The sequence below is a fragment of the Hirundo rustica genome, chromosome 4, assembly GCF_015227805.2.
Source record: "Hirundo rustica isolate bHirRus1 chromosome 4, bHirRus1.pri.v3, whole genome shotgun sequence".
NCBI lineage: Eukaryota > Metazoa > Chordata > Aves > Passeriformes > Hirundinidae > Hirundo > Hirundo rustica.
Window position 1 is genome coordinate 3066828 of NC_053453.1, and position 13871 is coordinate 3080698.

The 13871-nt window shown below is 49.8% G+C and overlaps 1 protein-coding gene across 1 annotated transcript; it reads left to right on the forward strand.

Moving 5' to 3' along the window:
- Positions 1-785: 785 nt before the first annotated feature.
- LOC120752467 (endonuclease domain-containing 1 protein-like) lies at positions 786-7214 on the forward strand. The gene is made up of 5 exons (XM_040063581.2): positions 786-1070; positions 1186-1273; positions 1652-1751; positions 3747-4062; positions 5402-7214. The coding sequence occupies exons 4-5, from the start codon at positions 3781-3783 to the stop codon at positions 5939-5941; spliced, it is 822 nt and encodes a 273-aa protein (XP_039919515.1). The 5' UTR covers positions 786-1070; positions 1186-1273; positions 1652-1751; positions 3747-3780; the 3' UTR covers positions 5942-7214.
- Positions 7215-13871: the final 6657 nt, after the last annotated feature.

The following is a 13871-nucleotide window of genomic DNA, read 5'->3' on the forward strand; positions in this document are numbered from 1 at the left end:
ACACAGAGCTGGTTCATGCCCACGGTGTGGTGGGAAACACCTCTGTTCCCTGGAAAGATGCAGCAGCACTGACTTGGGAAGGTAATTTTGACCACTGGTATCAGGGAGAGAATTGAAAGGGTGAAAACTGGAAAACTCACAGTTGGAGATAAAGACAGTTTAACAGGGAGAGCAAAAGCTTGGCACACAAGCAAAGCACAACAAGGAATTATTTCACCATTTCCCATGGATTGAAAGGTGTTCAGGCACCTCCAGGACAGCAGGGCCCCATCTCACCTAACAGTTACCTGGGAAAACAAAACTCACCACTCCAAATGTCCTATCCTTCCTCCTTCTTCCCCTCACTTGATATGCTCAGCATGATGTCACATGCTCTGGAATATCCCTGTGGTCAGCTGGGGTCACCCATCCTGGCTGTGTCTGCTCCCAAACTCCCAAGCACTCCCAGCCTCCTTGCCAGCCTGGCAGAACAACAAGCAGAAAAAGCCTTGGCTCTGGGAAAACTCTGCCCAGCAATAACACAAATACCTCTGTGTTATCAACTCTGTGTTCAGCACAACTCCAAACACAGCCAGCCCCCTACCTGCCACTGTGGAGAAAATTAACTCTGAACCCAGCACACCGATCAACTCCATGCCCTTGTCCAAAGTCTCTCTCTCCAGCTCTCCTGCAGACTCCTTAAGCACTGACAGGTGCTCTGAGCTATCCCTAGAGCCTTCTCCTTCCCAGGCTGCTGGGATGAAGCTGTTACAAAGCCATGGCAATCAGGCAGGAGAAGATTTGTAGCCTGGCCATAGGAATGATGTAATGGGAGGCTACAGAAGAGCAGCCTGTGAATATCTGAGTGTTCTCAGAGAACGGCCAGTCCCTCTGATGTCACCAGAGCTGTTCTGTTGGGAACAGAAACGTGTAGGTGCAGGAACAGCTGCAGCTGCTTGGGATTGATGAAAGGATCAAGGAAGTCACCAGACCACATTAACTGATCCTGACATACCATGCTGCAAGTCAGCAAATCTGGGAGAAATTCTGAGGAAACTCTAACAAAGAACTGTCATCACATTTAAGGATAGGTAAGAGCAAACTCCCCAAAATAAAAACAGAAAACTCCTCTTTTGTGTGGAATATCTTGTAAATAAGAAGAAACAAATGCAGGACTATTAGAAAATACAATATTATTCATTTCAGTGGCACTCCTGAGGATTCCAACAGTCCTTTCTCCAGGGAGAAGACAGAAGGAATGGTTCCGCTGCCAGTTTTGAAACACTGCTTCAAGGTAAGCTCTTGCTCCTTCCTCACCACTGACTCCAATATTCAAAGTCTTTCCTGAACTTTGGAAAAATATATATAAACAAAGCCTAGGCGGGAGTTGCAGAGCTCCAAGGGGCAATCTGAGCTTATGCATGCACTGAATTTTGCAGCACTTCAGTATTTTCAGTCTGTCAGGACGGCAAGGACAGAAGGAATGATTTGGGAATGTAACTCAAGGCAGCTCGCCTGGAAATTCACATCAAACTGTTGAATAAAAAGGAAGCAGGAAATGATTGAGTAGCAAACCTCTACCCATGACCTTGAAAGAAAGCTCTAGAATACAGAAGTGTGGTCTGAACTCTAATCTCTGCTTGGGAAATCTAACAACGGTCTCCTCCTGCAGAGCATATAAACCCAGACATTTTGAGGCTGCAGGAGAGGTCTTTGAGAGTCCTCTGCCACTTTGGGGCTGCGGGCAGAACCCTGTGCTGCTCTTTCTCACGGTAGGTGTTTTCTCTCTATATATTAACTTAGATATTAAGTTAGTTACATACATTTTAATCTCATGGACTGGGTCATGCAGAAGAACTTTTCAGACACTTCTCTCCTTGGTTTGGGGCAGCTATGGGCATGCTCTGCCTAGTACTGTAAAAAGTCTCTACTTGCAGTTCATGTTCTCAGTTTCCAGCTCATTGGTCAGCACCTTCCTGATCCAGGGCTGAAAAAGAGAGAAAGCTTGGGTCAGATCAGGGCTTTGTGCAGCTCAACATCCTGAATGCAATGCAAAGGGAGAGATGAGGGTCAGGGAGGAGAAGAAGAAAAGAGCGAATGTGCAAATTGACGTGTCAAGCCTTCAGCTGACCTCAGCACAGACCCTTCCCAGGCAAAGGTGGGCTTTGTGCTGCACAGGCTGTGGCAGATTTCTCTCCCAGGAGCCCTTTGAACTGCCTGTCCCAGCTGCCTTATTCCAGATGCTGATGATATGAAATCATTCCACTGAGTGTCTGGCAATGCAAATGGAAGCATCGCTGCTATCCCAAACCTGGGCTGCCTCTGAAAGGAGACAGAGCCCCTCGCTTGGCTGCCAGCATCCCAGGGAGCTTTTCAGCAGTTTTCTCATAGAGGAATGATCTTGCTGACTGCTGAAAATCATATAAGCACTGAGAAGGACAAATGAGGACAAGTGGCTGTCCAAGAAATAGAAATTCTGGCAACGCTGCGTCATCATTGCTGTCAAGATGGCCACAGTACTCAAGAGTGCTCCTTTAAAAACTTCAGGGGACCTCAAATATTAGTACCTTGTTATCTAAAACGTCTTTCATACTCTTTCTACATTGCAGTCCCATGAGCAACCCCACACAGCTCTGACTCTTTCCTCTGTAGTTTCAGCTTGTTGCTTCTTGTCCTCAAACGGCCACCTAAACCTGTCTGTCCCTTTTACGATGTCTTACCCTTTCTGCCCCTCACAAAACCTCCTGTCCCTTCCTCCTCTCAGCATGGCCAGTAGACTCCAACTGACTGACCACTCCATCAACAAACTCACTCTTTTATCACCCATTGCTGTGAGGGAAAGGCTGTTCCCACTCTTTGTTAACTAACACAGCTGCAACACATCAGGGGCAAGAGTGCCCCCAGCACGATCTCCCATGTTCTCCAACAATGGTGCCTTTGAATGTACAGGAAGATCAAGCATCAAAGCTTAAGACGGACACCAGCAGGAATCCCAAGCATCCAGAGGAAGATGTGCCGCTCAGTGCCTGCATTGCAGAATTGCTGCTGTGCTGAGAAGATAGAGGTGTTATCCCCCATGCTTGCTGCTACCATCTGCTTGGCCCCTTCATTTTCTCTCTCCATGTCTCTGCAAGTTCAGAGTCTGGGGTTGGATACTGTGGAAATGCAAGGTGGGCAGCAGGACCCCCATTGCCCCAATGTCAGCTTAGAGGCAGAACCCCAAATGGATCATTTGGGGTTCAGTATTGGCTCTGACTGCAAGAGCTGTGTGTCTCTGTGAACCTGGATGGGGCCAGAGATGTGCAAGAAGTGCAGCATTGCTATTTCTTCCCTGCCCAATGCCCCATGAGATGAAAGGCCAGCTGGGCACTGCAGGGGGCTGAGCAGAGTCCCTGCCCAGCTGCAGGTATTGCTGTGGGAAGGTGCCCAGAGCAGGAGAGAGGTGGGAAAAGGTGACCTTGTCCCAGGGCTGTGCCTCTCTTGCAAGCTAACATTAATGTGAGAGCTGATTACACTCCTGCTGGGTTTGGCTCCTTCCTCCTACAGGCTGACTTCTCCCACTGCAGCCTCCTCAGGGCACCTAAACCCTGGTTTAGGTTTCACCCTTATTGCCCTCATGATTTTTCCATATGCTGGAGGACAGAAATTACTCCTTTCCTGGTCTCTCCTGATCCCCTCCTCTGACAGCTCTGCACCCCTGCACACAAACACTCTATTCCATGACCAGCTCTCTCCAAGCTGAGTGTCCCTCTGCATTTGCCTTCCAGGGGAGCGAGAGCCCTTCACTGAAATCCTGCCACGATGCTGCGGCTGCTGCTGCTGCAGGTGTTGGCCAGCTGCCTCTGGCTGGGACACAGCAAGGTGATTTCGCCCTTTGAAGATTGTTCTCAGTTTCTCCATGCAAAGACTCCCCCAAATAGTGCCCTGAATCCACAGAACCCAGCCTGGATCTGTCAGCGCTACAGCAACTCCTATCACTTTGCCACCCTGTACGACAGAGACAGAAGAATTCCAGTCTACTCTGCTTACGTATACAAGCCTGGATCTGGTGACAAATCAAAATCGTTCTTTATTGAACCTCAGGTGAGTGTCTCTCTTACAGCACATCACCCTCCAGTCATTAAAATATGAACTGAAGCATTTAACCCAAGTTTTCCATTTCCTCCCTTGCCCCTACACACATGCAAATGGACACACACTGGATGGGAATTTTCTCCTTGGACTTCAAACATCTGCACCATATGGTTCCTCTAATGCATCTGAGACATCAGCAGGAGAATGAGATGAATCACATCCCAAAGGTGCCCAGTTTTCTGTTTTGACCTGACAGGAACAGCAAATCCAATTGCTTGGCATTACATGACAAAGCCCAATGATTCCCATCCCTGTGCCCTGTGCTGTGCTGGGTGACCAAGTGATGGGGGAAAGGCATCCAAGAGAGGCTGCACTTGAGGGCCCAACAGTCCTGCTGGGAGCTGATCCCCACTTTGCCCGGAGCTGTTTTTTTGATCCCTGACAGAGCTTGTCTGCTCCCAGTGAAAAGTCAAACAGCCTTTGTGAGTGGCATGAGGGAAGTGAGGAGAAACTCAGAAGGGAGTGAGATGACCCAGGGACAAAGCCAAAAAAATCTTTGATTGTGTTAACTTTCTCCAGAGCTCTTTTTGGAAGGTTTAGTTTCCCCAGCACTCTTGAAGTTACAGGTCCCTCTCAGAGGCTGATCATTTGTAACTTCTTTTCAGTGATGCTGCAGAAGATGCTGCCTGGCTCAGATCTGCTCTGAGACACATTCTTAGCTCTGCTGTAACAGATTTCATTTACATTGAGATCTTTTTGCTTCCTGAACAAAAATGTTCATCCCTGTACAATGTGTAGCCCTCCCAGGGAAGCCTCAGCTCCAGGACTGATTTCCTGACACATCTCCCTGTGTATGGGGTTAGCGGTGTCAACCTCTGTTTTTCCAGGACTGGGGATCATTCTAGCAGCAACATAAAGGAATCACAGAATCACAATGTGGTGTGAGGGGATCCAGGGAGAGCCCTGGGCATATTTGGGCTGTGGAGACAGGAGAAAGGGGAAGCAGATTTGGCAGGGGAGTTTACTCACCAAAGTCATTTTTCAATCCTAGGAGTGGAAAACCCTCCTGGTTTCATTCACCCATCCATGCTCCCAGCACAGGCTGCAGGCTGGATCACAAAGGACACAAGTCAAAATGAGAGCAGTCAGATTCTGAGCTATTTTCTATTTAAAGTTTTGTGTTTGTGAGGGAGGGGCACGTGTATGATTTCTCTCATATTCATACATTTTCCTGCACTGACATGACATAAATGGCCTTTTGAACAACAGATATGTCTGCTCCAGAGTAATGTGTTTCATTACATCCATCCTCAATACTGACACCTTTCGTTTTTCTTACACTGTCCAGCTGATCAGCCCAAGTTATTCCAAGGATATGGATACTGAGTATACCATTGAAAAGAAACACAAGATCACTGCAGAGCAAGTTGGCCAGAGTCAGGCTATTGACCAAGACTACAAAAACCTTGAGGGTTTGGAGCATGGTCGCTTGAGCCCCAGTGGCCACCAAAGTGGAACCAAGAGCAAGTCATCTACCTCCACCCTCACCAACATAGTGCCCCAGAACAGCAGACTTAACCAGGGTGCCTGGAAAAACTATCAGAGCAAGACAATGGACCAACAGACCCAAGGCTGTAAAACCACTTACGTCATCGTGGGTGCTGTGCCTGGGAACACCAGTGTCTCCAATAACAGGGTTAATGTACCCAGCCACATCTGGTCAGCTGCCTGCTGCCAGACCAAAACAACCATGAAGACTTGGGCGGTCATTGCTGAAAACAGCGACAGCCAGGTCGAGAATCTCACACTGGCCCAGCTGGAGGAGAAGCTGACAGAGCTCTATGGGAAGGGAAAGGTCTCTCTGTTCGACAGTGCCTGTCCCCGCTAACAAACCTCACATCCTGGATGGAAAAGGCTTGGCTGCTTTTCCCACATGTCATGGGATGACAGAATCAGAGAATGGGTGGGTTTTGATGGGACCTTCAAGCCTGAAAGATCATATCATCCTGACCTGCCAGCCATTGCCAGGGACACCTTCCACTACAGCAGGTTGTTCCAAGCCCTCCCCAGAGTGGCCTTGAATGCTTCCAGGGATGGGACAGTGAAATCATCTCAGGGTAGTTTTACTTCTGCCACAGCCAGCTCACTTTGGTAATTTACTTCTTTAGAATATTCCATCTCAACCCTGCCCCTCATCAGTGTGAAACCATCCATCTTGTCCTGTCACTCCGTAGCCTTGTCCAGAGACCCTCTCCAGCCCTCTTAGAGATCCTTGAGGTACTGGACTTTCAGGAATCTTCTCCAGGCTGAACATCCCCAGCTCTCTCACTCTCTTTCCAGAGTGGATATGCTCCAGCCCTCGGAGCATCTTCATGGCCTCCTCTGAACTCTACTCCAACAGTTTCGTAACATTCTTGTGCTGCAGGTCCCAGAGCTGGAGGCAGCACTGCAGGTGGGGTCCTGGCAGAGCAGAGAAGAGCAGAGGGGGACAAATGTCCTGTGCAGCGTCTGTGCTGCTTCCTTCTCTGGTGTGTTTCCAGCTCTGTCCCTCAGGGCACCTCCTCCTCTGCTCAAAGGCACAAAGATGTGGGCACAGTCTCCAGCTGCTTTGTTTGCTGCCCATCTCAGGAGAGAGCTCTCAGCAATGAGTCCTGTCCTCCTTAGCTGTCCCCGAGAGTGTGCAGGTGACTTGTCCTTCACCTCCTTAGGAAGGCTGTGGGACCAGGGCACCTCACGTTGCCCAGAGATCTTGTCTGGACATCTCTGTGTCTGGAGATACCCAAACCCCAACAATACATGATCCTGGACAACCTGCTCGAACTGATCCTGCTTGAGCCTGGAGTCTAGACTAGAAGATGTTGAGAAGTCCCTCCAAAACACAACAATTCAGTGATTCTGTGATCCTGGGACATGCTTTTGTTTGCTTGCTTTGGAAACTGCATCTTGAGAGCAGCACCTGCTGTATCAGACAGGCAGGCTTTGGCATCAGATATACAGAAAGCTTTGAGCAGCCAAAGCTCGGTTCCTGGGATGCACTGCTTGGACACCTTCATGCTCTGCTCTGCTTCTGAAGCTGTTCTGCAGATTTAGGGGAAACTAATTTGGGCCAATGTATTCAATGGTTGTAAAAGATCAATGTGTTCCACAGCATGGAGTTTGCAAGAGCTTACAATAAAAGTTATTTGCTGCAGTGCTGGATTGCAGTGTCATGTCTTATAGAAACCACAAGTCGCATCTCACTGACATATCTATCACCACCAGTAATGTCACAGTGTCCACAGCACCCTTGCAGGACATTGGGTGGCCAGATGCAATCTGATGATAACACATAACACAATCTGATAATACAATCTCATAACACCCACACAAGTGTCAGCATCAGACATCAGTTATTCTCCTGGGAATGGGCATGAACAAAGTGGGCAAGGGTGCCAACAGCTCATGCAAGCTGTGCCACTTCCAGAGGTGCCAGCTTGGGACTGGACTTCCCAGCTCAGGAGCTGATGCTCATTGTCCTACTGGGTCTCATTGCTCAGCCAGGACCAACCTGTTTGGGAGCTGCACTAAACATAGGTTCTGGTGGAGGTGCAGAGTAAGGCAGCCCCATGCAGGTGTCTCCAGCTGTGCTGGGGTCCCAGCTCTGACTGCAGCCAGCAGAGCTCCAGGCCTGCCTCAGCTGCATAAAGAAATGCAGCCTGGGCCACTGCAGCTGCCCTGAGGTTTGGAGAGCCCCACTGGGGCTGCCTGATGTGCTGCAGGATCCTGGACAACACCCAGCCCCACCTGGGCCAGCAGCCACAGGCCAGGCCCATTCCCCAGGGGCAGCTCTGGGGCCTCTGCACACCTGAGCAGAGGGAACCAGATCCCAGCACAGACACGGGACACTGCCTGGGAGCACCCTGGCGTTCTGTTCCTGTCAGTTCCCACTGCCAGAGCAGCAAGAGCCCTTCTTTGTGCCAGCTGGGCTGCCCAGACACCAAGGAGAAGAATTTGCTTTTTAGGAGTACAAAGTGAGGACATCATTCTCAGCCCCTTTTCTGGATAGCTCCTGCAATCCCAGGCCCTCTGCCTGGTTGGATTTATTTTCCCGGGATCAAATGCTGACACAGGTCTTGATCGGATGAAAGTATCAGTGTGATTTCAGGCTGAGGCACCTCTCCAGACACCTCCACTGTATCTCAGTGGGCTCCCTCTGAGTCTCTCACCCACTTCATGAAACCGGCTGGGCCTAGAGACCACACTCATCCTCAGCACTCCTCATCCCATGCCATCGCTTTCCAGGCTCTGGAACCACTGGCTGCTTGACCAACTGTCAAGGTTTGGCTTTGGTCAGACACCAGCCACCCACAAAAGCTGTACACTCAGCCTTCCCTGCCACAGCAGGACAGAAGAGAGAGAAAAAAACAAAGAAGGGTTCATGAGTTAAGGACTGGGAGAAAATTCTCCCATTGCAAAACAGGTTCTACCTAGAGATAGAAAGGGATTTTAGTACACATAAATTCAGAGCAGGATAATGAGAAGTAAAATATCCCTTAAAAACACTTTTCTTTGTGCAGCCCTTCCCTCCTTCCCACCAACAGCACAGGGAGACAGAGTGTGAGGTTTGGTCAGTTCATTATCCAATGGTTTCTTCCGATGCTCAGGTAGAGGAGTCCCTCCCCTGCTGCACTGTGGGGACTCCCTCATGGGAAACTGAACTTCTCCAGCATGACTCCATTCTCAGAAGCAGCAGTCCAACCAAAACCACTGCAACATGAGTCCCTGCCACAGGCACACAGTGCTCCCAATTGTGCTGTGGCATGGGTCATTTTTCCAAAAGGTGGAGTCCTCCATGGAGAGGCTGCTCCAGCCTCGGAGCAGGGGATCACTCTCCCCACCCAGTCTCCCACTGCATCATGAAATTCTCCAGGCATCCACGTGCTCCTGCATGGGCACCACCCTAATGGTCCACAGGTGGATCTCTGCACCACCCATGGATCCCCATGGGCTGAGGGTGGATCTGGGCATCCCCTTTGGATCCCCATGACCTGCAGGGGCACGGCTGCTTCACCATGATAATCCCCATGGCCTGCAGAGGAATCTCAGTTCTGGCACCTGGAGCACCTCCTCCCCTTCCTTCTCCACTGACCTTGGTGTCCCCATGTTGTTCCTCACACATGTTCTCAACCCCTTCTCTTCGCTGGCGGGAATTAAAACTGCACAACCTGCTACCTCCGCTGAGGTGTAGCGACCTGGTTCAGGAACGACACGGCAGCCACACCCAGGCTGCTCGGTCCATCAGCTCACAGACACCAGTGTGGTGGACGGCTAATGGCGTTTATTAACTGGTTACATGGAGTTATAAAACCTCTGTTTGCTACATCACATCCGTCTGCTTACGTTACAAGTTAGGTATTGCTTACCTTATCAAGGACACTAACCAACTAAGAGTTGAGGGAGGGGTTCTGTCTGCCCGTACAGCGTGATATCTTCCGACCACCTGTCCCTAATCTCCCACATTTCCCCCCCCCCCCATGACTAAATAAAAAAGTATAAAAGTATAAATGTTATAAAAGTATAAATGTTATAAAAGTATAAATGTCATAAAAGTATAAATGTCATAAAAATACAAAAGCTGTTAAAGTTAGTATAATAGAATACAAAAATAATATAAAATGTTAGTAACAAACACACTTCACGATAATTGCATGCGTTCGACAAATAGGATGACGTCTTTCTCTAAACATCTTCTAAGAAACTACACTAACTTGTTCAAAATGCAAGGCCCAAAAATCAATGTCAGGAGTATCATGGTGAGAGGGCCTATTAATGTGGGAACAAGGGTGGCCAGCCATGGGGACTGATTGAACCATGACTCGAACCATCCTTGTTGGGCCTCTCTCTCTCTCTTTCTCTGGGCCAGTCTTCCTCTCAGTTCGGCCATGGAGTCTCGCACGACTCCGGTGTGGTCTGCATAAAAACAGCATTCTTCTCTCAAGGCAGCACACAGGCCTCCTTGCTGCATGAGCAAGAGGTCCAGTCCTCGCCTGTTTTGCAGGACGACTTCTGAAAGCGAGGAGATAGATCTTTCCAGAGAGGAGATGGATTTTTCAATTCTCAGTAAGTCTTCGTCAATTGTCATTTGCAGCTGAGAAAGTCTTTGATGTTGGGTCACGAGAGCTGAAACACCTGTGGCTGTGCCAGTGGCTCCTAGGCCAAGGAGCATTGCAATGGTTATACCTGTTATTACTTCTCTTTTGCGGAGCAGGATGGTTTCTTCTAAAAAGAGATACATTTCTTCTTCTTGGTGATACAGGACTCTAGGAACAATCAGAACTTGGACACAAAAGTCAGCAAGGTTATTGAATTTGTTAAGGTATACACAGGGAGTTATTCCAATTTGTTGACAGACCCACATTCCTGATAGGAACGGAACTGCCCACTTATCAGTCTTTTGGCTAGGTTGGATGAACTCAGTACAGATATTTCCCATCTGCTTTGCTACGGTTACACTGCCAAAGCATTTGCCTCGGCCTGTGACTTGACTCAGGGTAATTTCTCTCCGGGGTGTGTCCCACTTACAGTTGTGTGGATTGTTTGCTACAGAGTATTCAAAAGGAGCATCAAGGGCGACACCCTCATAAAAAGGAGGTTCTGCATTATAACATAACCAGCATGATTTTGTAAAGTTCGGATTGGATTGGTTCAATGACAAAAAGGTAGCATTTAACACACTAAGAAACAAATTGTAAGGATCTGACTTAGGTTTTTGGTAGATAGCTAAAGGACGGGATGAGGAGGAGGTGCCAGATGTGGCTTCCCTCTTTTGTCTGCGTGCTGCGAGATTCTGATAGGGTTTGAATGACTGGGGCACTGAAGGTGGGAGTCTAATAATTTGCACGTTTGCCCAATTTAAATGCCTGGCTGCATTTAAAGCATGCCATTTTTATCTTCTTCCAGTCTGTGAGGGGAGTTTGTTCTGACTTCCCCTCAGCCCAAGTAGAAACATTGTTGTTACTAATTTTATATACTGTTATTTCTTCTTTGTCAGAGCCGGAGTCAGAGCCGGCAGCAGAGGACTGGCTGTCCCAGTCCCAGCTGAAGTCCGGTTCAGAGCCGGAAGTCGACTGACTGGCTGCTTCCGGGCTCTGGAGCCTTTTGGTCGGGCTCCGACCCGGCCCCTTTCCCTCAGGACTGGGCCGTCCCTTCCCTCTGGGCCCCCGCCCCTTTCCCTCAGGACTGGGCCGTCCCTTCCCTCTGGGCCCCCGCCCCTTTCCCTCAGGACTGGGCCGTCCCTTCCCTCTTGGCCCCCGCCCCTTTCCCTCAGGGCTGGGCCACTCCTTCCCCCTGGGCCTCCTGCACCTGCGCTCCCCCCGCCTCCTGCTGTGGGAGCTTCTTGCCTTAGAAAAACGCGCTTTTTGGCAAAGATTAGCTTCAGCTCTTTCTTTGCGCTCTCCTCCCTTTTTCTGCTCGCGCGCCCCCGCATTCGCAAACGAGCTCTCTTTGTTTTCAGCGCTATCTTGAGGCGCATAAGGTGGAGGTCCCTCCCCCACTTTTTCAGCATTCCTAGCTTCTTCAGCTAGACCGTTGTAAAATGACTGCATCTGTTTTATCTCTTCAGTGAGCGGCCTTGAGCCCGGGGGCCTCGAAGCAAGCTCTTGACCTTCTGAGCCCGAGCCCATACATTCAGCCAAACCGACTTCATTAACACTCTGAGCATTATCACTAACATTCAGAGTATGTTCTTTTACATTCTGAAAATTCTCAACAACAGTTCCCTCTGAGAAAGTTTGCGTTGCTGCTGCGATACCTAATTGGGGGGAAACCTTTAAACAATTTCGCGCAGCTCTCCAGGTGTCTTGTTCCTGCAACGCTTTCTGTAATGATTTTACGACCCTTCCCCATGCTTTAAGATTTTTCCCTGAGCTGGAAGACATTGTGTCTTCGGCAAGAGCTTTAGTACATTGATCCCAAACATCTGGGTGGAGGATATCCACCGGACGATCAATAATACTAAGTTGCAAAAGCCTCATCACTGCGAGGGTAAAATCTTTTGCTTTACAATCAATTCCCCACTGCTTATGAATCTGAGAAACGACCTTCACGAGAGCTTCCATCCTCTGCGTGGGTCCGGAGGCGTCCCTCCCGCCGAGCTGGACCAGCCGCTCGGCCGTCGTTCACCCGTCCAGGCGACTCCCGTTCTCCCGGGCGACTCCCGGGGTTTTCGGCACCACTTGCTACCTCTGCTGAGGTGTAGCGACCTGGTTCAGGAACGACACGGCAGCCACACCCAGGCTGCTCGGTCCATCAGCTCACAGACACCAGTGTGGTGGACGGCTAATGGCGTTTATTAACTGGTTACATGGAGTTATAAAACCTCTGTTTGCTACATCACATCCGTCTGCTTACGTTACAAGTTAGGTATTGCTTACCTTATCAAGGACACTAACCAACTAAGAGTTGAGGGAGGAGTTCTGTCTGCCCGTACAGCGCGGTATCTTCCGACCGCCTGTCCCTAATCTCCCACAACAACCCAATTTGTTTTGACTTCCTTCTTAAATATGTTATTGCAGAGGTGTTACCAACATCTCTAATTGGCCCGGCTGTGGTCATCAGCCTGTCCATCTTCAGAGCCTTCAGGGACTGGTTCTGCTAGACGTGGCGGAAGCTTCTAGCAACATCTCACAGAAACCACCTTTGTGGCACCCCCACTACTGAAAACCAGGCTGTGCAGAACCAACTCCCCAAGCCCATCAGTGCCACCTCTATCAAATTCCCAGGGTTTTCCCAGGACTTCTACCTTGTTCAGTAATTAGAAATGCCCTGCCATCCACAGCAAGCTTGTGACATACATAGGAGCGCAAGAGAGAAAAGGATCACCTTGGATTCTGCCTTCTTTCAGATATGAGCACTGTTGCTTTCCATCACTTCTAATCAGTGCTGGGTGATTGGGGACGTCCCAGAAGCCTGGAGTTTGGCCATTGTGACATCCAGCCACAAGAAGGGCGGCAAGGAGAATCTGTGCGACTACAGGCGTGTCCACCTGGCCTCGCTTCCCAGAAGGGTTATGGAGCAGATTGTCCTGAGTGTGATCACATGGCACATACAGGATAGCCAAGGCATCAGTCCCAGCCAGCAGAGATTTAGGAAAGGCAAGTCTTGCCTAGAGAACCTGATCTCCTGTGATGATCAGATGACAGGCCCAGTGGATGAGGGGAGAGGTTGTGCAAATGTCTGCCTGGACTTCCACAAAGCCTTTGGCACAGTCTCCCATGGCATTCTCATGGAAAAGCCATCAGCCTATGGCTTGCAGAGGTGCTCTCTTGGCTGGGACAGGAACTCTCTGGATGTCCAGGCCCAGAGAATGTTGGTGAATGGTGCCACATCCAGCTGCCATCCAGCCACAAGCGGTGGCCCCCAGGGATCAGTGTTAGGACTAGTCCCATTTAATATCTTTACTGATGATCTGGATGAGGGGATCCAGTGAACCCTCAGGAAGATCACGGATGATAGCAGCTTTGGTGGGAGACTCAGCCTGCTGGAGGGCAGGAAGGCTCTGCAGAGGGATCTGGACAGGCTGGATCCATGGGCCGAGGTCACCTCTGCAGCCAGTGCAGAGAACAGCCATGACGCTGGGGAAGGCCATGGAGGGTAAGGCCTGTGAGGAGCAGCTGAGGCAGCTGGGTGTAGAGATGCAGCCAGAGAGCAGGACTGAGAGTTCAGCTCAGCTCATCACAGAAGTGCACAGGTTAGCATTGGTAGGCCCTTGGCAGGCAGTGCAGCCATGGCAGACTGTACCCTGAAGAGGGAAGCAGAAGATAATGATATGCTGATTATGT